Below are 21,387 nucleotides of genomic sequence, written 5' to 3' on the forward strand. Positions count from 1 at the left end.
CAGTCGCGAGCCAGGATTGTGGTTTGCCAGGCACTTGCAGAATCCAGAAGAGAGAGAATCCCCTCTGCAGGAGCTCATGGTCACTATAACCAGGTCCTGACACCTGCAGAGGCCGTAGTCCTGCAGGGCACTGCACGCACCCGACTTGGGAAGTGAGCTTACAGGGCCAGCGCTTGTTTTCAAGGAATTTAAAGAGAAGTGATTGGTTTAGAAAAAACACCTTGACCAAAGAAATCAGTAATAAAAAGTTATCAGCAACTAAAAAGAATAAAACATTGGACGTTTCATTTTCAAGGGCAAGTGAGAAGCAATACACAGATAAAAAAAGATTAAATGCACAGTGTAACTCAGCAGATGCAGATAAAACTGGTGCTTGGGCAAAATAAGCATGACAAATGTGAATTTTGACTTCTTCCTACTGCGGGGAAGATTACAGCACACTGTATAATCACAGATTTATTCCAGTGTTGGGAAAACAAGAACCTGAGGAGAGTTTCAGTTCAGCCCCGTGAGGGGGAATATATCAAATCCTGTTAACAGCATGGTCACAGGGAGACACTAGTAAAGTTTTACCAGGTGGGTATGCAAGATTTGTAAGATATTTTTCTGATGCATATATATGTATGTATATATGCATGCACACACCTCTAGTACTTGATATGGTTATGGAAAACACTGAATGCCTTTGGAAAGAAGACCTGAGACAGCGAATATGCCTCCTCTTAAAAACACCAGGAAAAACAGTTAAGTGTTCACATCATTTCCCATTCCTGACTCTTAACACAAACAAAAACAGTCATTTCCTTGAAATGGAAAAGTATTTTCAGCAGACAGTTATGAGGGCTTTACAATCATCCAGCAGAAACAATCATCTTGTTTACCCAGCCCTTGCTACGGCACCGATATCTCAACCAAGCAATGCTGGCAGGCAGGAAATGGGACTGCTGCCGAGATCACTTACGTGAGCGTCGCTTCTCGTAGCTATAGGCTTGGTATGTGATCTCCTCGAGGTGTTTGCGCTTGTCTGGATCAGAAAATGCTTAGGCGTCCCTATTTTCTCTAAAGGAGTGAATCACAGAATGCTTAAAACTACAATAGACTCCATATAACTGTTTCAGAGCTCCAGGGACAGACGGGGCTTTCAGATCATCAGTTTGTTTCAGCAGGGATCACAGCTGATGCAGCCCCCCCAGGACTGGAGAGCAGGTCGAGCAGCCTCACATGGAGATCACCTGGGAACAGATCCAGTCCCTGCAAAGGGAAATGCTGAGCTGCTGCTGACATTTCTCAAAACAAGCCCCAGGAAGATAACCAAGCACACTGTCAGACAGTAACAGTCACTGCTCTTTGTTTAAACAGCTTAACAGTGGCATTTGCAGCAGCTCCAGGAGAAGCTTGTGCATAGAACTGTGCCTTCAACAATGAAGCAGAGAAATCCTTGCTGGAATCAACTGGCTAAGAATTGTCAAAGCCATTTGTATGTTACTTCATTTTATGTTCATATGTAGCAAGCATCTGATAATCAAGAAGCCTAAACTAGAAAGAGGCTGCCAAATAGGTTTGGCAATAAATCACCGTATTTTAGTCCTCATTTGTCAATGTATATTTAAGATACCTGGCTTTCCTTCTAACAGCTTTTCTTACAAATGCCAAGTTCCATCACCCCTTTGCTTTGTCAGAAGCATGCATTTCATGCTTCAGACTTGCGTGCCTTGGCAATCCATCCCACTGGTAGGGCAAGACTGCAGAAGGGAACTTGCCTGAGCCAGTAAACCAGATCCAGGAATACTTTGTTTACAGGGAAGAAAGTTCTCAGGTGCCAAGTGATAGATGCTTCATAGAGCCTGCGGTGATCCGAGACAACTCAAAATTCAGTCTGAAAAAACCCCAAACGTTAAATCACCTTCTCTGCCAGGAGGGAGTTTGAGATCTTGGGGCAAAGCAGCTCGGGTACTTTGCCTTCTGACCTTCCATGAGACCCTCCTGGCTGAAAAAATTAGTAAGGGAACAGACCGCAATGCAAAGCGTGCAGGGCAGAGTAGTCCTGGTATTTGATCCTCCTGCCTAGCTGCAGGCAGAAATAGGGGCTGAGTGGCCGTAGAAAACCAGGTTCTCTCCTATGTCCCTGTGAAACAGGGCACTCACCGCCTCATGGTAGTGCTAGAGAGGGCACCGTGTCTCACTAGAGCTGGACGAGAAACGTGCAAAGTTAATGGTGCTGGCAATGGTGTCTATCTTCCCTGTAGGCATAGCTTGCTGCCTGAGGAAATTAAATTAAGACTGAAACTGTTGACGGAGAGTGAAGTATGCTGTTGCCAGCAGCATATCACTTGCTCCACATAGGCTAGTGAAGATTGGGAAACCATTGCTACACAGTCTAGCAAAAGCCAATTAAAGATAAGAAACATATAAATGAAACGAGTCTAGAGAACCTGCGTGTCCTCAAAAAATTAGTACTGGAGGAATGAACACAGGCAGGTGCCATTCATGTTACAACTAAAGCCAAGTAAGAGGACACACTCACTTTTTAGTCTATTTTTGTCTTCTGTATGCTAACTAGCTGTTTACTTTGAATAATGAACTGTAGCTAATACGTATCAGGTCTTGAAAACTTGCAAAGCTCTATAGCTGCGCTGACAGCATCATGTGGAATTACACACGGGCAAAGTAACGCATGCTGATCTTTAAAACAGTAGAGACTCTGCAAAGGAGTAATTTAAGCAAGAGCACAACCATGATTACAGCAGCACAATCAAAGCAATAGATGATCTCCTCACTATGAGGGCAGAGGCTAGGAAGAGGCCCACCTAAGTAACAGGCTCCCTGCAATACCTGTCGTGGAATACCCATTCAGACACACGTAACTGCAGTCATCCTGATCCTAGCAGAACAAGAGATCCTAAGAAGGAACAAAGATAACTGATATAAAAGAACCAAGAGTCTGTAATGGAACTTAAATCCATGTTTACACTTAAAAAAAAAAGAGGAATCAACAATAGTTTACAGTAACAAAATACAATTTACTGTAACAAAATGAGAGCATTCTTCTCTAGGGAAGTGCAGATACTCTAGGTGGCTTGAGGTATGAACATCAAGGCATTAGACGAGCATATGCTTTGACAAACAAGAAACGACCATCAAGAGACAAATAAAACTCTGCAGTAAGGCTCTGGAATCCCGTGTTTCATCAACATCAAACCCATTAGCGCCTTCCCCTCAGGAATCTGCCAGGAATCTCCAAAATCAAAACCGACTGCTGAAGTGAACGCACTTAAAATGAAAGGATCTCTATTTATTTTTAGCAGGAAGTTTCTTGCAGTGATTTTGGTGCCAAGGAGCCTGATTTAAGCTGGCTTGAAAGACAACACAGTACGCTATTTCTGTGCCACAACAAACAATGTATGATATGCACATCATGGGTTTGATTTTTCTCTACAGAAGAGGAAAAAAGGAATCCCGAGAACCACATTTCCAAAGATCAGTACCTGCAGCAAAAACTGCTCCCGCTTGAGCAGCTCATCCTACTTGACATCCAGCAAAATTCTAAACATTTACATGCCATTATTAATCATGGAAGGAAGTCTTAAATAACAAGCATTTTCTAAGGCTTTTACAAAGCAAGGAAAAGAAGAAGAAAGTAAACTGTCAGAAGAATTTTTAATTTGATAAATGCCAGATTTGACTGAAGAATCTTCATGGGATTGGGGAATTCTCACCAGTTCCTTGAGAGACAGAGGGGAACCAGCATAAAGAGGCCATGTTTGGTTTTGGTTTAAATGCACTCAATTCCTTTCCCCCTCTGAAATTTCTGTTCCCAAGCCAGCTACTGAAAGTCAAACAAGGTTATTCTCCTTAAGTTTTTTTACTTTTTTTTTTTCTGCTTCCTCTCCTGCTTCCACCACAAAACCCCAACAGAGGAAGCAAATTCTCCCTTTCAGCATGACCACCACGTCTGGGTCTTTTAGATGTAGGGTGGCTGTCTGCTTGGAGTCCACTGTGACAGAGGAAAGCCATCTCCTGACCAAGTCCTAGGCTGGCTCTCAACTGGTCTCAAGTTTATCAAACAAGGGTGCTCACACCAACTACACAGAAATGGGAAGAGTCTACTGTTACAGGCAAAACAAACCAACGATCAATCATCCAAGACATTACCTTAGGAAACAGCCACCAAAGAAAAAACATGAGGTGACAATTTTGGCATCCAGCTAGTGAAAAGGACTCTTGCAAGCCCAGTGCTCCTCTTTGTATCGGTAAGGTTTTAATTATTGTACCATAGCTGTAAACATTCAGTTACATTTACAAATATTTTAACTTCGTGCTTCCAGGAGAAGAGGGATCAACTTAAACTCCATCTGCTAGTTGGTGATGAGAAAGGTTGCTTAAAACAGAGTAAGAAGAACTGACACATTTTAATTATGACTCCTGAAGCTCTCTATTTTAAGTAAATGAGTTACGACTCCAACATATGCAAGAACACAACACCACAAAGTGAACATTTCTGAAACGACTACTGCTAAGAAACGCACAAGCTGTTCTCAAGCTGGAAGCTAGCTCATGGAGCTCTAGAGGTCACTCCTGCCTTTAGTCACTTCACTAGCAAATAATTTCACAATAGCAGGGCCGGACTCACAAATACAGCACGAATATTAGAAGCACAATACACATTTATAAATCAAAATATCTCAGTCTCACCAATACAAGACTTTGGAGTCCTGTTTTGTTTGTATGGGTTGGTGATCATTTACACTCAAGTTTTCTGAAGAAAGGTGAAAAGAATGAATTTAGGATTAAGTTCTCAGACTAATCTCAGGAGGACCGTGGGCAGCTGTTGAGTATTCAGATCGACTGGCTTGCTGACACCACACAGAAGACCCTAGCAAGTTAATCTAGCTGATGCACAGGCTCATTTTTCCTGGCATTTGTACCTCTCTTCTAGCATGAAGTATCTATTCCTCTGCTAAATGCAGTAACTACTGAAGGGCTCATTCCAAAAATACAGTTCCCCCCGAGCACTGGCACGGTTATCAATGTTCCCTCAGCAACTATGTCATTCTGGAGAAGGTGGAAGGAAGAAAAACACCTACCAGTTGTCGAGGGAGACACACTGGCCTAAGACCCGATTTAACTGCCAACAAATCCTACAGGATAGTTTTCAAGCAGACCACCAATGAAGTGCTGATCACAAGCATGACTTTGGAAGGGTGCCATTCGAGAGGAACAGCAGAATCCCAGAGAGAAACAGCTGTATGTCCCGAAAGAGTTGCAGAATAAAAGAAGTTTATATATAATAATAAATACTTCCAACATGGCCTGAGACAAGAAAGCTGCCCATTTCATCTCAGAGGAAGACAAAGGCATAGACATTTGTAATTAAAACTTAGATCACTTAAGGAACATCACATGCAATAGTCCTATAACCATGACACTTCATCAAGCAAAGCTTCAGTATTCGTTGTTCATGAGTAAATGGGGAATTAGTAAAATAGAGGTAATACTAACAGCATGAGTTACTATGCAAGTACAGGGTTGATTATGCACATTGTATAACACCCTAGTTCCCTAAATCCAGATACGTATTTTGCAGGATAATTTGCTTCCAAAATTTAGTATTCCATTTCGGTCAGAAAAAACTATACGTGTCTCCTGACTCTAGGGCGCAAAACTGCAGCTTCTTGATGACACAGACAGACAAGAAATTGCGATGTCTTTTTCCACAAGTTCAAAGTGATTTCTGTTTTGCAAAAGCAGGGAAAGGAACGACTGCAGATACATAACTATTTCTCTCTCCTCTAACAGCATTAATTGCACTATTAAGGCAAACCACAAAAACTCCCCGCTTGCTTCCCAAGAGGCAAGAGCCTCAGTGCTGTCCACCAGCCAGCTGTAGCTTCTATCTTCCAAACTACTTCATCATGACTTCTTCTAGGTATAAACTAGGGACATGTTTAGCTATTAAGGTCTTTTGAAAATGTTTGGGTTTATTCTTCAGTTTTCCTAGAACTGTCACAGAACTTTAAGATAGCATTGCACAAGGAAAACAGAAAAGTCTGCTGCAGAGTTTAAGGTCACCTTAAATGTAAACTAGACTGGGTGGAAGTGGGTTAGAATAGATATTCTGATTGCAAAACATTTAATCACAGATGAAAATAAAAATATGGTTACCTCTCTAACAAAGTGCAGAAACAGCAACACATTTATTTTTCCATTTATTGGCACTTACTTGAAAGATAGCATAAATATTCAACAGAAAAGAGACAAGTTGACCCACACACAACTATTAAACCCCTCTACTGATGCATCTTTTAAAAAAAAAAAAAAAGACTGGAAGAGACACCAGGGGGGTTAATTCTTAAGAAATAAGCAAGATTAAAAAAAAGAGAAAAAAGTCTTGCCCTCACCACAAAAGAGTGAACGCACAGGAACTCTTTGGCACATATGAAACTACGCCATATTAGAGAGAGAAAACAGACATTAAAAACCAAGTTTGTCCACCTGCCACAGGAATGAAGGGCAGTCTGAATTTCAAAAGGAACTGCAATCAGGAAGTTAACTATTACAATAATTTAAAAGGAATGAAATCAGAAGTAAACCGTGTCATATCTTACTTGAACTGAGTAAAACTATTAAATACATTTATTTTCTTTCTACAATAAGGACATACGGAAACTGGTCATTGGTCCTCAGGTCACCAGGTCTTTGCACTCCAAGTCATCCATTTCTAATTTTGATGGCTGCTGTCAATCAAAGCTTCATCCATGTGAATTTTTCACAGCAGAGTTCAGAGTGGGCTTTTTTCCTACTTGAGGAAGTTTCCATACTTTTCTCACTTTATTACACATTACAAAGATTTAGTGTTTAAAAATAAAACATTTCTCTTCATTATTAACCTCTCTGGAGAGAGGGATTGAAACCACATTAGTACAGATGCATACATATGTACAAATGGGGACCCAGCTGGGGAAGTTCAACTGCATAACAGGAGTTGACAACCAAAATTGAGGTTACCACTGGAAAATCTGAAACAGCTGTCTATAGTGGGGTTTTCAGATTTTTTTCCTCCTGTTCGGGGAATTTCAGAGTTGAGATCAAGATGCTTCAACCCACTGAGCTTTCAAATATAGTACAAGAATCCTGAAACATCTCAGATTACCAAATTCTAGGCTTCCAATCAGAATCTGAAGTTTCCAACAGCAGAAATAACTTGATGTCATTGTTTGAAGAAGTGACATCAAGAAATTAAACACAGATTAAACATGTTTCATCAACTCAGCCTGTAAAAAAGGCATTCAAGATTCCTCACTGTATTTGTCCAACAAAAGTCACATATGAGGACATACTGTCAAAATAATCCACTTTTGAAGTACTAAATACTAAAACCTCAGGATTTAATGTTTTGTTCCAAACATTATTACTATTTCTCCCTATTAAAAGACCTTTAACAGAGCATCTACCACTCTAATACATCATCTAAATGGGGAAGAAAAAGAAAGTAATACAGAAACCCAGAAGAATGTTCCGCACCTAATTTGGATTTAGTCACAACAGCAGTCACGATCATGAATAAAATCCCACATCTAAGTTTAAGTTGACAATTCACCAACTTGTTCTTCTGACATCTATTAGAACACAGAATTGAATAAAAGCCAATCATAACAGAACACAAGAATCAATTCCCCCTCTAATATTTCCCCTATCATATGAAGGAAAAATATAAATATGTAACACTTGGGAATAAAAACAAATTAGTAAGCTGCTTCATTGGTTTCAGACTGAGGACAAATGTGAAAGTTAACTGCTACTACATAAGCACCATTTTATATTAGTGAGAACACTGCTTGTTGGCTGCTGGAAAGCCAAGTCTTCCACAAGCAGAACATACATACAGCATTTGTAACTTATGCCAAGAGGATGACATCCATTGTAAAACAAAAGCTTGCTTACTGATGTTAGCATCAAATATGTTTGCAATTCAAATGTTTACTGTAGTTTAGTAAATGTCATACAAATCGCTAGAAATGTGAATTCCTCCTCAAGGAACTATTCTGGAAGTTTTGTAGAAATAATGACATTTCTGGAAGTTCCTATGAGGAACAGAATCAGTTACACACAACAAAGTCTTATCGATATCCAGCGTGTTTCTTGGCGTCCGTTAGCAGACTTCTGCTTCTCAATGAATAGGTAACTTAGCCATAAGATCTACCGGTAAAAAAGGAGATCTGGAGTCAGAAAGCGAGACTGGAGAGTCTGTGTTGGTGCCAACTTCAGCTGGTGAGTCACAGGAAGAGCCCGCACTGCTTCTGTTGTCATCAAGAGCATGTGAGGACAGACTGAAAACAGAATAACATAAAGATGCAAGAAATGAGCTACTTTTTCTGGTAAGTTTCAAATACTAGCTTTCATTCATTATAAAGCCATTGTAAAAACAAATGTGTATCTTTGAAGGAACAGTAAGCCCTATGACTTGAAATAGATCTGCAACTACACACCTTGCAGTCACCTCCAAACAGACAGATAACATTCTGCTAATTTCCTCCTTCAGCTCACCCAGAAGTGGCATACAGATTAGAAGCATCGGGCAGAGCAATTCATTGCAAGCTTGAACCCATCTCCTACAAGGTCCTGGGGTAGCATATATGCAGGCTCTCCTTTCGTCAGGAGAGCAGATGATAAAGCTGTACATACTTCAGTTGTACCATTCACTACATATTTCACAGGACACAAAGTTATAACGATAGGTGATCCATCACCAGTGACAGCATCAAAGTGTTTTTAAAAATTACCATCTCCTAAACCAAGACAGAGCAACTGAACCTGCACTGCTATGCCTACTACGAATAGGGCATGCAAAAAGGTATGTTTTTAAAGTACCTTTAAAACATCTATTATTGCCACTGCAATGGGCTCAAAGCTTGTGCACAGCTATGTATATTAGCTGAGAGGCAAAAAGGACAAATGTACTGTGAACAATCGTGTCTTGATAGTTGTGTGGGCACACCCTACGTATTATTAACCTCTTGACTAAAATACTAAATCAAAATCCCTTGCTATTTCAAGTTGCTATGATTTTTTTATGTAGTACTTTTTATCTCCTCGCAGCAGGGAGAGTCAGACAGACTAATTTTCCTATACGACTAAGAGCAAGGGAGAAAAAAAAAAAGGAAGAAAAAAACCCCCAACCCACCCACAAGTATTAGCGTTCATATTTGACTGCAACTTGAAACCAGACTCCAAAAATTGCCAGCCATGAGGCATCTTTTCCTGAACATGCTCAACTCCCATATACACATGAAGCACGTTAACAGTCATCCTAGAAATTGTAAAACTGCAGTGAATGTTGTCACCTGTTTACTGTGATATTTTCAGTGCTTCAAAATCACAGGATGTCTGTATTAAATAAAAAACCCAAACAACTTCAAGCATGATCATTGCTAGATGAAAAAATACTTGTAGCACTTCTGATGAAATAGACACAAATAGCACAGCATTTACCATCCCCCAAGGTCCGCCTGATGTGAAACTTCAGAGGTAAGTAAGTTGGTGGATCCTTGGAATAATCTTTTTGGATGATCTTCTATCTCTGTTACACCTTTGGTAAGAGATAAAGAGTGATAAAAATTACTAGTCATTTAAACTAAAATCTACTTTCAATGTACTTCTACATAGCAAACAGAATAGAGGTTCAAACTTGCTACAATAGATGGAGTGTTATTTTATATGTAAAACATAGGAGTTTGATGCTGAAATTTTGAAGCCTGCCTATTTCTTGGAAACATCTTAGTCCAAGCTTCAGGAAAGTTCAGTGAGTTATGAACTGAGGTTTAGATAGACATTTATTCTGCAGTAGCAAAGAATAATCTTTTTGGTTCAGTTTACTCAGCTATCAGTTCACTGACTAGCTCCACCAAAGCAGAGAAGCTGAGAATAAGGAAAGCTTGTTTTCCTTTTGCAATCAATAAAAACAATGTCCAGGATTATCACTACACTTACATATTTGATTTCCAAATATCCTAGAAGAGAGGATAAATATATACTTAAATAGGCTATGACAGAACTCAGATAAAACTATTTTAAAAGCTGTCTCAGAGCCAGAAATGTTCTGTTACAAAAGTGAATCACAAAGATATAAAACCAGATGCAATAAAATAACCAGGAGTTAAACTTGAAGAAAAATGTGGGAAGATAGAGAATCATTTCCCAATAAAGCTGTAAGGTGTCTACCAGGTCTCTGCATCAGTTTTTGGTTTTGAAGGGTGATTTTAAACCTACGGTACCTGTGCGCTTCAGTTAGCCAGGACTTTAAAAATTTTCTATTTGTGAAATACACCAATAGTTGTATTTCTTGGGGTTTCTTTTAAGCGGGTTACATTAATTTCTTATCAGATCTGTATGACTACAGCAACAGAGAGGCATTAGAACAGAACAACTATTAGTTTTATGGAACAGTAGAAGCTAATTTATCTATTTGTCTGTCTTGTCCCTAAAACCAGCTCCATTTATTTGGTCATCTGTAATACCATCTACTTCTAGTCTTTCTTTGAAGTATCAGCCAATTGAACAGAACTATGAGGAAAGCTGTATTAATTATAAAATTAAAACATTAGCACACTAGTCAAAACCAAATACTGTACCTTTTCTTTTTATTGACCCGAGAACACTTGGTCGAATGCAGTTAATTGGACTCTGGCTTCCCCTGCTAAAAGAAAGCACATGCTATACTGGTATCACCATTAATAAAGGAAGCCTGAAAACATATAAAGAATCAAAAGATATTCAGATAACAAACTACTAAGTGGAAAACACTAAGAAAATAGGCATTAAAACAGCTTATTCAAAGTAAGTGCCTTTTTTTTCCCTGAAGACAGACCTTAACAGAAAAAAGTTTAATCACACTATCTCACAGCTGGGGCACTCTAAAAGCTCACATCTAGGCACTGACTAGATCTCAGCTGACAGGCAGTACTTTGCTGAACTGTTAGGGCCTAATAAAATTTAATTGTATGCCCACATCACTCAAAACAACATCGAGTGCAACTAAAACCAGAATCAGTGACAAACCCTAAATCAGTTTGGTTTTTTTTCCCCCCTTAGAATTCAACTCAATTACTTAAGATGCAATTAAGAGTAATACACACACTACGCTGAAAAGACAGATGCCACAGTGCAGCCCATTTCCCCAGTGTTGACATGAGGATTTTAATATTTTAGAGCACTGTAAAACCTAAAGTTTACGTGAATATATAAAGTTGTATTTGTGATCAGAAATCAATTATGTATATAACAAATTCTGGTATTTCAAAAACCTACTGTGAACAAGCTATGCCAATTTTCTATTATTGATATGATCGGGTACTCACCTTGAAAATCGCCTTGTTGGACTCGGGCTAGGACTTGGAGGTAATCCACTGCTACTCACCAAACTTTGCAAAGATGGCGAGAAACATTGCTGAGAGTAAAACAGTTTGCATTATTTACATATAAACACTGCATCACACCCATATGATAACAAATGATCCTTATTGCAGGATAATAAGCAACCTATTATCAATTTAAACAACCCATCAATATGGCTGGGTATACCAAGATACCACTTTTTGTTATTGAGAAAAAAAAAATTAAAAATTGGACAGGTTCCATTTTCATGCAGAATACATGCAAGTTGACAAAGATTTATTTCACCATAGTCTGGTTAAACGGACTATGGTTCATGAAATAAGAATGTATGCCCCTTCCTCTGATTCCAAGATGAAGACAAATAAAGAATAAGGTTTATTAACCACAGATTAACAGTTGAACACTCCACAGAAATTCACATCCACAAGATGTGCAATTGCTAGCTGGTATTTTTTGGTTTGAGGTTTTAGGGTTTTTTTTGTTTACTCTAGTTTCTTGTTTGCAGCTGAGGTAGAAAGGACCAGGTGGCTTAATCTTTTGCTATTAATTCAGTTGAATTTATTTAGCACTACTCAAGATAAAACCATTATTACCACATTTTGCTCACCTTCCCTATTCCTCTGGTAGGTGAAGGAGCTGGAGAAACTGGGACAAAGTCTACTTGCTTTGGTGATGATGATTTTTCAAAATCATTGTCGCTCTGTAAACAGTACATATAATTAATCTTATGAGCAAGTACCCTCACAAGAAAAGGAGTGATTGGTGTGGAATTGAGTACGATTCCAAAGTTATCCTCCATCATATTAATAATTTTTAGGTAGCCATTTATAAGCTTATGCGTAACAAAAAAAAGCCTTAAACATTACTTAGTGAGTACCAGAACATGGAAGAAAATTTGAACAGACATCCATGCAATTCTCTTTTGACATACCAGCCCAAGGAACCCACAGGTATCCTTGAACAACTGATAATTCTATGCCTTGTTAGTGTAAAAAATTGCTGATCAAAAGCAGTGATATACTAACACCTTAGCTGTAGGCCAAACTATCAAAAAAAATGTTGACATGAGAGAGTCTCTAGTGTCCTGATACTGATAACAGAAACACAAATTAAAGCATGAATGCATTACCAGGCTTAAGCTCTCCTCCCATGAGTGGCTCATCTGCATTGCTACTTGCACTTCTCTATAAGGAAGAAAAGAAATGTATTGTCCCGGGCCCATAGACAACTGCATTAAGTATTCTACTTTGCCTTAACGCTTACCTTTCACGTACTGTTTCTCTGTTCATCAAATTCATTCCTTCTTCCTAAAAGATTAGCAGATGAAATATTAAGCTTAAAAAAAGCACTTTGCTTCAGCAGATGAGAAAAGCTCTAGTTTCATTTCACTTCAGTATGCAGCAATAACCATAAGCTCTCGCTACACAAGAGAGTGTGAAGGGGAGAGGATGGGAAGGAGATGTAGCAAGAGAGACGATCACATAAGAAGTGCTCATGTGAGCTGGTTATTTCTCAAGCAGCTTTTTTATTTTCGTTACTATCCAAGAGGTAGTTACAAAACTGAACAATGATAATATGAACGGAAAATTCTGCACATGATAGCGTATCTTTATGCAGTCCTGCATAATATTATTTCACAAAGTGCAATCTAGTACAAATAATCCTCAAAAGCATGGCTGGATTCTTAACTTATTCTACCAATCAGTAACTAACTAGACACTTGTCAGCATTTCATTTGCAATACAGTGCATTGTACACAACGCATCTGGGATTTAGTTGGGGTTTTTTTCTAAAACATCTATAAAATATTATTAAAATGGATCAAAGATGTAAAATTAAACTAAACATTAACACCAAACTAAAGTACAAACTTGACCCAATCTCCTCTTAGGTAGACACCATTCCTTAAAACTAACTGAATGCTACCCAGTTTGTTGAGTGAATGAATAGATTCCCTAATTCAGCCCAGTTCGAGAATAAAAGTTCAACTAAACATGTTAACAATCTTCATCGTATGTACAAAGAGTCTTACTAACATAGTTCAACGGTGTGATTATTTGCTAAGACTTGGAAGAGATCAGAAGTAAATCACACAGGTTCCCATCTGTGCCAGTAAGTATACAGGACATGGAATTTCAACTTCTGAATTTAATGATCGAACATAAATTGGGAAATGTCATTGCTCACTTTAATAAACGTATGGAACAAGCATGAACACAGAAATATTTTCCAAAAAATTGAATTATCAAACTTTACTTCATGGAGTATAGCAGAGCCACAGTAGTTTGGCTCCTTTGCTCTCATCACATTTACATATTAATCCTAAGCTTTTTTATGTTGATAAAAACAGCTCTACAATTGACCTGAGTGCTTCAGAGTCTCTTTCAGCCAGTAAATTATTTACATAATGAAAGCAAGCAGTTATTTTCTTCAGGTTTACTATGCATGCACCTTAAATATCTGAGCTGGGAAGCAGAAGTGCCTTCAGTCACTTCAGATATCACACCCTGAAAATGCTGTCTGAAGCATCAAATTGTTTTCTTATTTTTTCACCCTGTAAAAATCAAGCCTATCCATTGAAAACTAGCAAGCTTAAAAAAAATTATAGAAAAAAAATCAAGCATCTTCAAGTCAATTTTATAAACATTCTACTGTCAAAAAGAGGACATATAAAATGGAGGAGCCACAAGAGTTTGAGCTTGTTGATTTTAAAACTTGAATCTTTAGACTGCGGTCTGTTGTCTGGGAGCAGCGCTATTTAAGCCTACTCGGATATTTGCCACATACCCCCTGTCCCTTCCTAAATGTTTGCTCTGGTGCCCTTCCCCCTCCGCTCATGCTGGGACAGCACAAGCAGAGTGATCTGGATAAGAAAATTATACAGATGAAAAATAGCCCAGCCAGAAGAATCCAAACTATTTTTTAGCCAGAGTGCTTCCTTATCCAGTTCATCTTCTGGCTGCACAAAAGTCTTGTGCCAACACAAGTTAAGGAACACTTTGTAATTGGCCCTGAATATTTATGCTGGCACTACTGCCAAAAACTTGGTGAAACTTTACTCTAAGGGTTTACATTAAAGGTTTCCTTTCTAAAATGTCCATTTTAAGATTTCTCTTTCTGCTCAACTCTTCTCAGTATAAGATACATTATGCTTCATGAAATTTGGAACTCTGCAGACAAGATACAGCTTTTATCTTTGAAAAAACCTTGAAGTAATAGACCACTGCAGATTCTGTACTACAAAGTAAAATCTATAGCCATTATATGCAAAAAAAACCCAATCAGCTATAAAAAATTTAAAATAAAAAAAATTAGAATCTGTGCTTACCTGTTTGATTTGATGAAGACGGCTGCTAGGAATACGGATAGGAGATGATGGTACAAACTGCAAAACAAAGCCACATACAATTGACACACTTAGAAACGACAGGAGAAGGGAAGGAAAGGTGCAGGAATGTAAGTAACAACTCTCTAGTGCCATCCCAAACTAAAAAAAAAAGTAATTTAAACAAAATAATTAAAAAACTCTAGCCATTTATAAAATTCTCAGTATATATAAACTACATTAATTACTTGCCAGAACATGATAATATGTATTTCTGTATTCCACTGCTTTGTTTGCTCACAGATGTTAATTGGTATCAGCCTGGCTTCCACTTCATTTCCAGGCAACTAGAACTCACAGCCTCCTCTACAGAATGAAGCTGCTTTTAACTAGCACACTGCCACCCTTAATATACATGGTTGCATAAATATTTTCATTTAAGTGATCCAGAAGGCTCCTCAATAGATCCTTTTAAAATACAAAGCCAACCCAACACATTGTGCAAAAAGGTTTCTGGATTGTTGTCTGCCTATAAACAAGCACTTTGATAGGTGAAAAAAAATCAGCTATTAGAAGGCTAACAAGGAGTTAAATACCTCCCTTATGGTTTCTCAAGAGCTTCACCAATCTGGGTGAAATCAGAGAAGATGTCACTAAAAAAAAGGTCTTCTGTTAAGTTTGTCAGTTTCGCATCAAGATCTCACTGGAATACTATGATCTAAAACTGCATACTCAAAACCAAGTGATTATTTTCTCAAAATATAATTTCCTGTCATATATTTCCCATCCCTCAAATGTTTGACCCTCAGTTGACTTTTGTCATAACCCATTCACGGATCAAAAATTCAAACCTAAAGCTTTGAACAGAGGTTTAACAACTTCTCCATAAGCTGTCAACCCCTTCAAAAAACAAGGTGTCTTTTTAAAAGATGTGTGTTCAGCAAGTACAGTTTGTATTATTACTAAGTGTTTATATACTTTACACAGTATGAAGCTTCATCCACTTCACAAAACACTACAAGAGCTCTTCATTATGCTAAAGTTTGAGAACTAACACTCGGCTAACCATTTACTGCACCATCTTCTAATCAGTGCCATGAAGACTACAGAGATTTTGCTGCCTTACACAAAAAAGGTTATGGTAAGTTATCAAAGACTATTAAAGCTTCATATATCCGAAATCCTCCCTCTAAAAAAAGAAACATCAGACATCCCGCCCTTCTTCTCACAAAAGATATTAGCCTATCAGACTCACAGAGGATGTCTAATGTTTGTGCCAGAATTTAGTCATCATAACTTATGCTACTAAAGGCCAGCAGCTATAATGTCTTGATTTGCTACTTCTTAAGTCCAGTTTAGGTCAGCTTTACTACTATACCAGGCTCCCAAAAATCCTGTGCACCTAATAAAAATTCCTCCAAGCTCTACCAGCCAATGTGGACCTTGAGTTGACCGTGATTCTCATACAGAGAAAAGGATTTGGACAATAGTACATTCCTGCCTATTCACTCTGTCACTCCACAGTAGAAAAGCATTTGTTCCACTCATTATATTCTAATTTTATGACTGAGATCCACATACTTTAAGGTGTGACATTAATAGAACGTACACAAAACCAGAGGATCACAGTGTAAAATAAAAATTATAAAGAGACAGTTAAGTGTTCCTCTGCAGGATCTAATGCAGTAACCAAACTCACTAACTCTGAGGATCCTACATTTTGTCTCCAACAAGTCATCATCCTCCTTTTGTCAATGCTTAAAACTCACTTCTTCCCTGTTCATAGTCCTTTGGTTTAATTCTTATGAAAAGAAACCTCGATCACTTTTAAAGGATACTGGCTAAAGCAGAATCCATTTATTAAAATTATGCTACTAAAATCCCCAATGTTTTAAGAGAGCAAAAAGCTTAACAAAAAACCATTACAAACTGTTAGATTATCATATGGAATAGAAATACCTTCCCCTTCCCCCCTTCTCCAGGATGTTAGATAATCTTTTTCACTAAAGGTAAAGTTTCAGAAGTGCCAGTCTGGCAGCCAGCACAGCCAAAGCAAGCAGTCACTGGTCCCTGGCACCTCTGCCCCTTCCATTGCTGTCCCCGCAGTGCCCCCTGTCCTCTGCCAACACAAGCATTTGTGGGACCACACAGTGAACCAAAACAGGGAACTTATCTAGCTTTAAAAAAAAAAAAAAAAAAAAATTAAAAAAAAACCCCAAACTCGACTTTTGCTGAAATAGTACCTAAACATCTAACCACAGACTAAAATGCTTTGCTCAGACAACTAAACAGAAACCCCAACCACACAAACAAAACAAAACACACCAAAACATTTACTCACTAGATGCCAATGATATCTTCTGGAAGGAAATAAACAGCAGATACTGAGCCTAGTTGACCCTTCCTTGGCAATTATATGTGGTGACAGAAAACTGCAGATTAAGCCCCAGCCAGAACGACAGAGCTGCCCCTGTAGCGATCATTATAAAAGAGCTGGAGTCTGAGACTTGGAGAAGTTACTCAAAAAAGAACAGATTTTAGAATTCAGTTGAGCAACTGGTACAACCACAACGGCCCTGAAGATGGAGCTACATAGAGTATGACCTTCAGTTATCAGAGCATTTTAGCAACTCCCAATGTTCCCATGACAGTGAACACAACACAGATTACACAAATACTAATAAATTTTTTCCAAAGTTTAACAAAACAAAATTTTAGCTGTAGTTATAATACTAAATTAACAAAGTTTCAGTCACTTACTGAACCTTTTCATCCTCTTTATTAGAGCTTATGCTGTAATAAAACTTGGATTAGTTTTCCTAAACACAAAAAAGTGGGGTTTCAAGTACACTTCATTACCTACTTATTGTAAAATTCAATTTACCAAAGTAGATGTCACCTAGCTCCTTAGAGTAGCTCTAACATCATAAAACTACACTTACTTCTTTGGTAGAGCAAGAATACTAGGTGAGGTTGCTTAGGGTCCTTAATGCTAAAAGTGTAATTATTTTCACAAAAATCACTTATCTATGGATGATCCTGGTTTAAGACCATCGAAGGATGAGATAATCTCTAAGTTCCTTTCCAATTCCATCCTCCCTGCCATCTTCAACAGAACCATAAACCAGACCATAAATCAAAGAAATATTTCCAAGTGGACAAGTCACTGATCTAGCAGTCAACAGAGCACTTGATTTTTAGCGTTAAGTAAAATTTCAACTGTATTTTGTCAGCATCTGGTCAGCCGGGAGTGAAGAAGAAAGTTAACTTTCAGGATGCTTTTTAATAACCTTAAAGTGAGGTGAAGTGATAAGAACAACATCCCATGAAGATGAGAACACTGGTTCAGTCCAGAAGACTGCAACATCTGTTAGGGGGCAGCCAGAAGAGCTAGCTCATCAGTGAATGAGCTCCTGCTTCCCACAAGTTCCAGGCAATGCACCCTAAATTATCTTTTTTTTTTTGCCCAGCAATTGAGGATCTTCAAGAAGCAAATACAATAAACTGAGCTTTCACCTTTGTTTGTTTCTCCTTTTGTCTGACCACAACCATAAACAAATCTACCCTAAGCTGCCACCCTAAAAACATATATGAAGAAAGAGACTGTTGCTTAAGAAATCTTTACCATAATATGTTCCATCGGGTTTTATATGCTAGTAGGAGCAAGGCTTTTCCACCAATCTTCCTAGACTTCTGCGTAAGTATCCTGGTTCTGTTACAGACACAAATCTTTGTGCTGAAGTAGTTGCCTGTTCTGATTTTAAAACAGAATTTCAGCTAAGAGGTTTCAGTCAAGAAAATAGGAGAGTAGTATTCTTCAGCCATTAACATGGGGCAAACAAATTATTTCTAAAGCATCTTCAAAAGGTAACTAAGAAAAACAGGATAATTGTTGTTAGCATTACAGGGACTTTGTTACCCATACTTAAAAGAAAATTGATACTACACCCCTCCCACTCCAACATAGCTTAATTTTTCCAAAACATTAATAATCAACTGAATGCAGCTAGAGGTTATCCTGTGTCTACCTGTCTCTTAAGGCTGTCTTAGGGGAAAATTTACATTTCTGGTTATACATGAAAGTCTGACCAAAAATTCATTTCAGTTACAGGAAATAACTACCCCATGTAGTTATTACTAACCCATGTACCCTAACACTTTAGGGGTTAGCAAACCATGCTGTCTATGTGGTCCTGTGCAGATGTTCTAAATCAGACAAAATCCCACCCTTCCACCATAATTTGTACCATACTAAAACACAAGACATGGTATTTTCTCTGGGTTGAAGCACCATGGGTTTAGATTAATTTTTTAAAAATTCAGATTTGGGGAGCTGTAATAACAGAAGTCTGACAAAAGCTGAAATCATGACTAAGCATCTCTAAGAGATATGGAATCATTCATTCTGGAAGTCTCAAGATTCATGTTCTATCAGCCAGTTTTATCTTGTTATATCAGCTGTTGATTACAACAGTCTATTCTGTCATTACTACATAAAAGACAATTTAAGATCAGATCACTGCCCCTTTTTTTTTTTAAACATTAGACATTATTAACACATTGATTACTGAACAACAATACATCTACGTAATTAGTTTTCTTTGTGAACTGCCCTTCTTACTCTACCTTAGAACATCTGCTTACATTTTATAAACAAAGTTATGATCACAATAAAATATAGGTACTCTCCAAGGCCAAGTGGTCTATAAATAACATTTCACTATAACTACAGCATATTAACGTCACACTCCAGAGCCTTGTTTCTGAAAATATGTGGTATTAGTTTCACAGACTACAATCTCATTTTCTTCTTTAATCCTGTTGCACACTTCTGCTTTGGACCTAATGTGGTTAGTCTAATAGTTTTCTTACCAGACTATGACGATTCATAACTGTGGTACTGTTCCTGCGGGTTCGCAAAACGTTAGCCTGGAACACCTGTGAATTATCACTGTGAAAAGAAACACTTGTCAAATGCAAAAGCCATTTCCTTCCTATCACAAAGTACCTCTTAATATAAACTCAGTTTCAAATGCTATGACAGCTATCATTTCAAGACAAAGCACTAGAAAGACAGGTATATAAGAACTCTTTTAGCTTGCTGGCAGAGAGTGGAAACCAAATTGCTCTTCTCCCAAGTCCCAGCTACTTCAATTAATAATTTTAATTAATCATTTTGATTCTTCAGAATAACTGAAAAACTGTTAAGACTGATAATTTCTGTGACAATTCATTATGTTTGGAATGGCTGCACCTTGCATGTTGTCATTCAACAGAACAAATTTATAAAAGGCGTATAACCAGTAACTGAAAGCAGCTTCAATGCCATAGATACAATACAATAAAAAAAATACAGCATCTTGATAAATCTTATAGTTACGAACATTTAATTAAAGTTATGAACTTTTTTCCAGGAGAGGTTAAATTAAACATACATTAAAACCAGTTTTTAAAGCCCTAAGACTTTTGACCACAGTCCCACTTCTAACCAGGAAGCAGCCGATCTATTTAAATAACGCAGGATTAGTTATTTGATACAAAATGAGCTCCTTTCTCAAGGCAACTTTAGTTCTATTGATTCCTAAAGCAAGTTTCACCCGTCATCACTAGTGCTATCAACAGCCATTTATCAGCACTTAATGAATGCCACTGCAGAAATTAAGTAAATTTTATGGTCACTAGAATAAAAATTTTGAGCCGCAATCCTACAATCCCCATGCCTAAAAATCACCAAGGAACTGCACAGGCAAACAGATCCAAATGTAAGATTGTAATTAGATCCAAATTACAAGAAGTCACTGGGTTGTATCTTTTTGTTTCGGTTTCTAACTTGGGATGAACAAAAGCACACAAATACAATTTCTTAAAACTAATCTGCCCAATAGTATTACTTTGTTCTAAAGACTGATAATCATATATTGCACTTTCAAGACACATCACTATCGGAATCCTCCAGTTTAAAATGAACCAGTTAGACACGTAAGTTTTAGATAGCTTTTATCTAGCTGTAAATAAAAAAAAAAAACTAAAGCTTATACTGTGAAATGAAAGCCAATAGCAATTGGCATAAGCACTCTGCGTTTCACCAAGAAGAATGTATTGACTCTCTTACTCTAAAACATCAAGTACGAACGACCAGACATCATTTACAATTGTCAAAGAAAATTCCCTCAGTTTACACACACACAAGATCAAACGGTTGCCATTTGATAGCAGGTGGAACAGGAGAAATTTAAGGGATCCATGATGTGATGTTTAGAGGAGAGATTTGCCGGCTGAGGCCAACAGCTACAACTTCTTTTTAGTTTAAGTGTACTGGTTGGTATGCAAACACAACACAAACAGTACATCCTGAAATCCAGGGCTTGAATCAAGAAAACAGGTTACAATGATTCTATAACACACTACCATAGACCGAGTCCGATATTCAGTGCTAACTAGAAGAGGAGAGGGAGAGAAAAAAATCCCTACAAATACCCTTACCTTTCATCTCCTTGCAAAACTCTGAAAGCTGGTCAAATCTCAGACTCACCTTTCACCGAAAATTCTTACAGTTCCCATTAAAAATCAATTTTATTTGGCATGAAAACAAGAGTCAAAAGTTCTGTGAAAGGTAACTTCTATGATCTAAAATATTCCACTTAAAAATGCTCTACGGTAACTCATTCTCC

The 21,387-nt window shown here is 37.9% G+C and overlaps 1 protein-coding gene across 1 annotated transcript; it reads right to left on the reverse strand.

Annotated features, from left to right (window-relative positions):
• Window positions 1–7,943: 7,943 nt before the first annotated feature.
• On the reverse strand, window positions 7,944–19,664 carry LOC104163556 (protein FAM122A). Its single transcript, XM_009702596.1, has 9 exons — window positions 19,589–19,664; window positions 14,720–14,776; window positions 12,655–12,698; window positions 12,521–12,575; window positions 11,999–12,091; window positions 11,355–11,443; window positions 10,629–10,693; window positions 9,490–9,586; window positions 7,944–8,327 (listed from the first exon to the last, which is right to left on the reverse strand). Exons 1-9 carry the CDS (start codon window positions 19,604–19,606, stop codon window positions 8,168–8,170), a joined length of 678 nt encoding a protein of 225 aa, XP_009700898.1. The 5' UTR covers window positions 19,607–19,664; the 3' UTR covers window positions 7,944–8,167.
• Between the last annotated feature and the right edge of the window lie 1,723 nt (window positions 19,665–21,387).

Source organism: Cariama cristata, unplaced genomic scaffold (genome assembly GCF_000690535.1).
Source record: "Cariama cristata isolate BGI_N322 unplaced genomic scaffold, ASM69053v1 scaffold25636, whole genome shotgun sequence".
Taxonomy (NCBI): domain Eukaryota; kingdom Metazoa; phylum Chordata; class Aves; order Cariamiformes; family Cariamidae; genus Cariama; species Cariama cristata.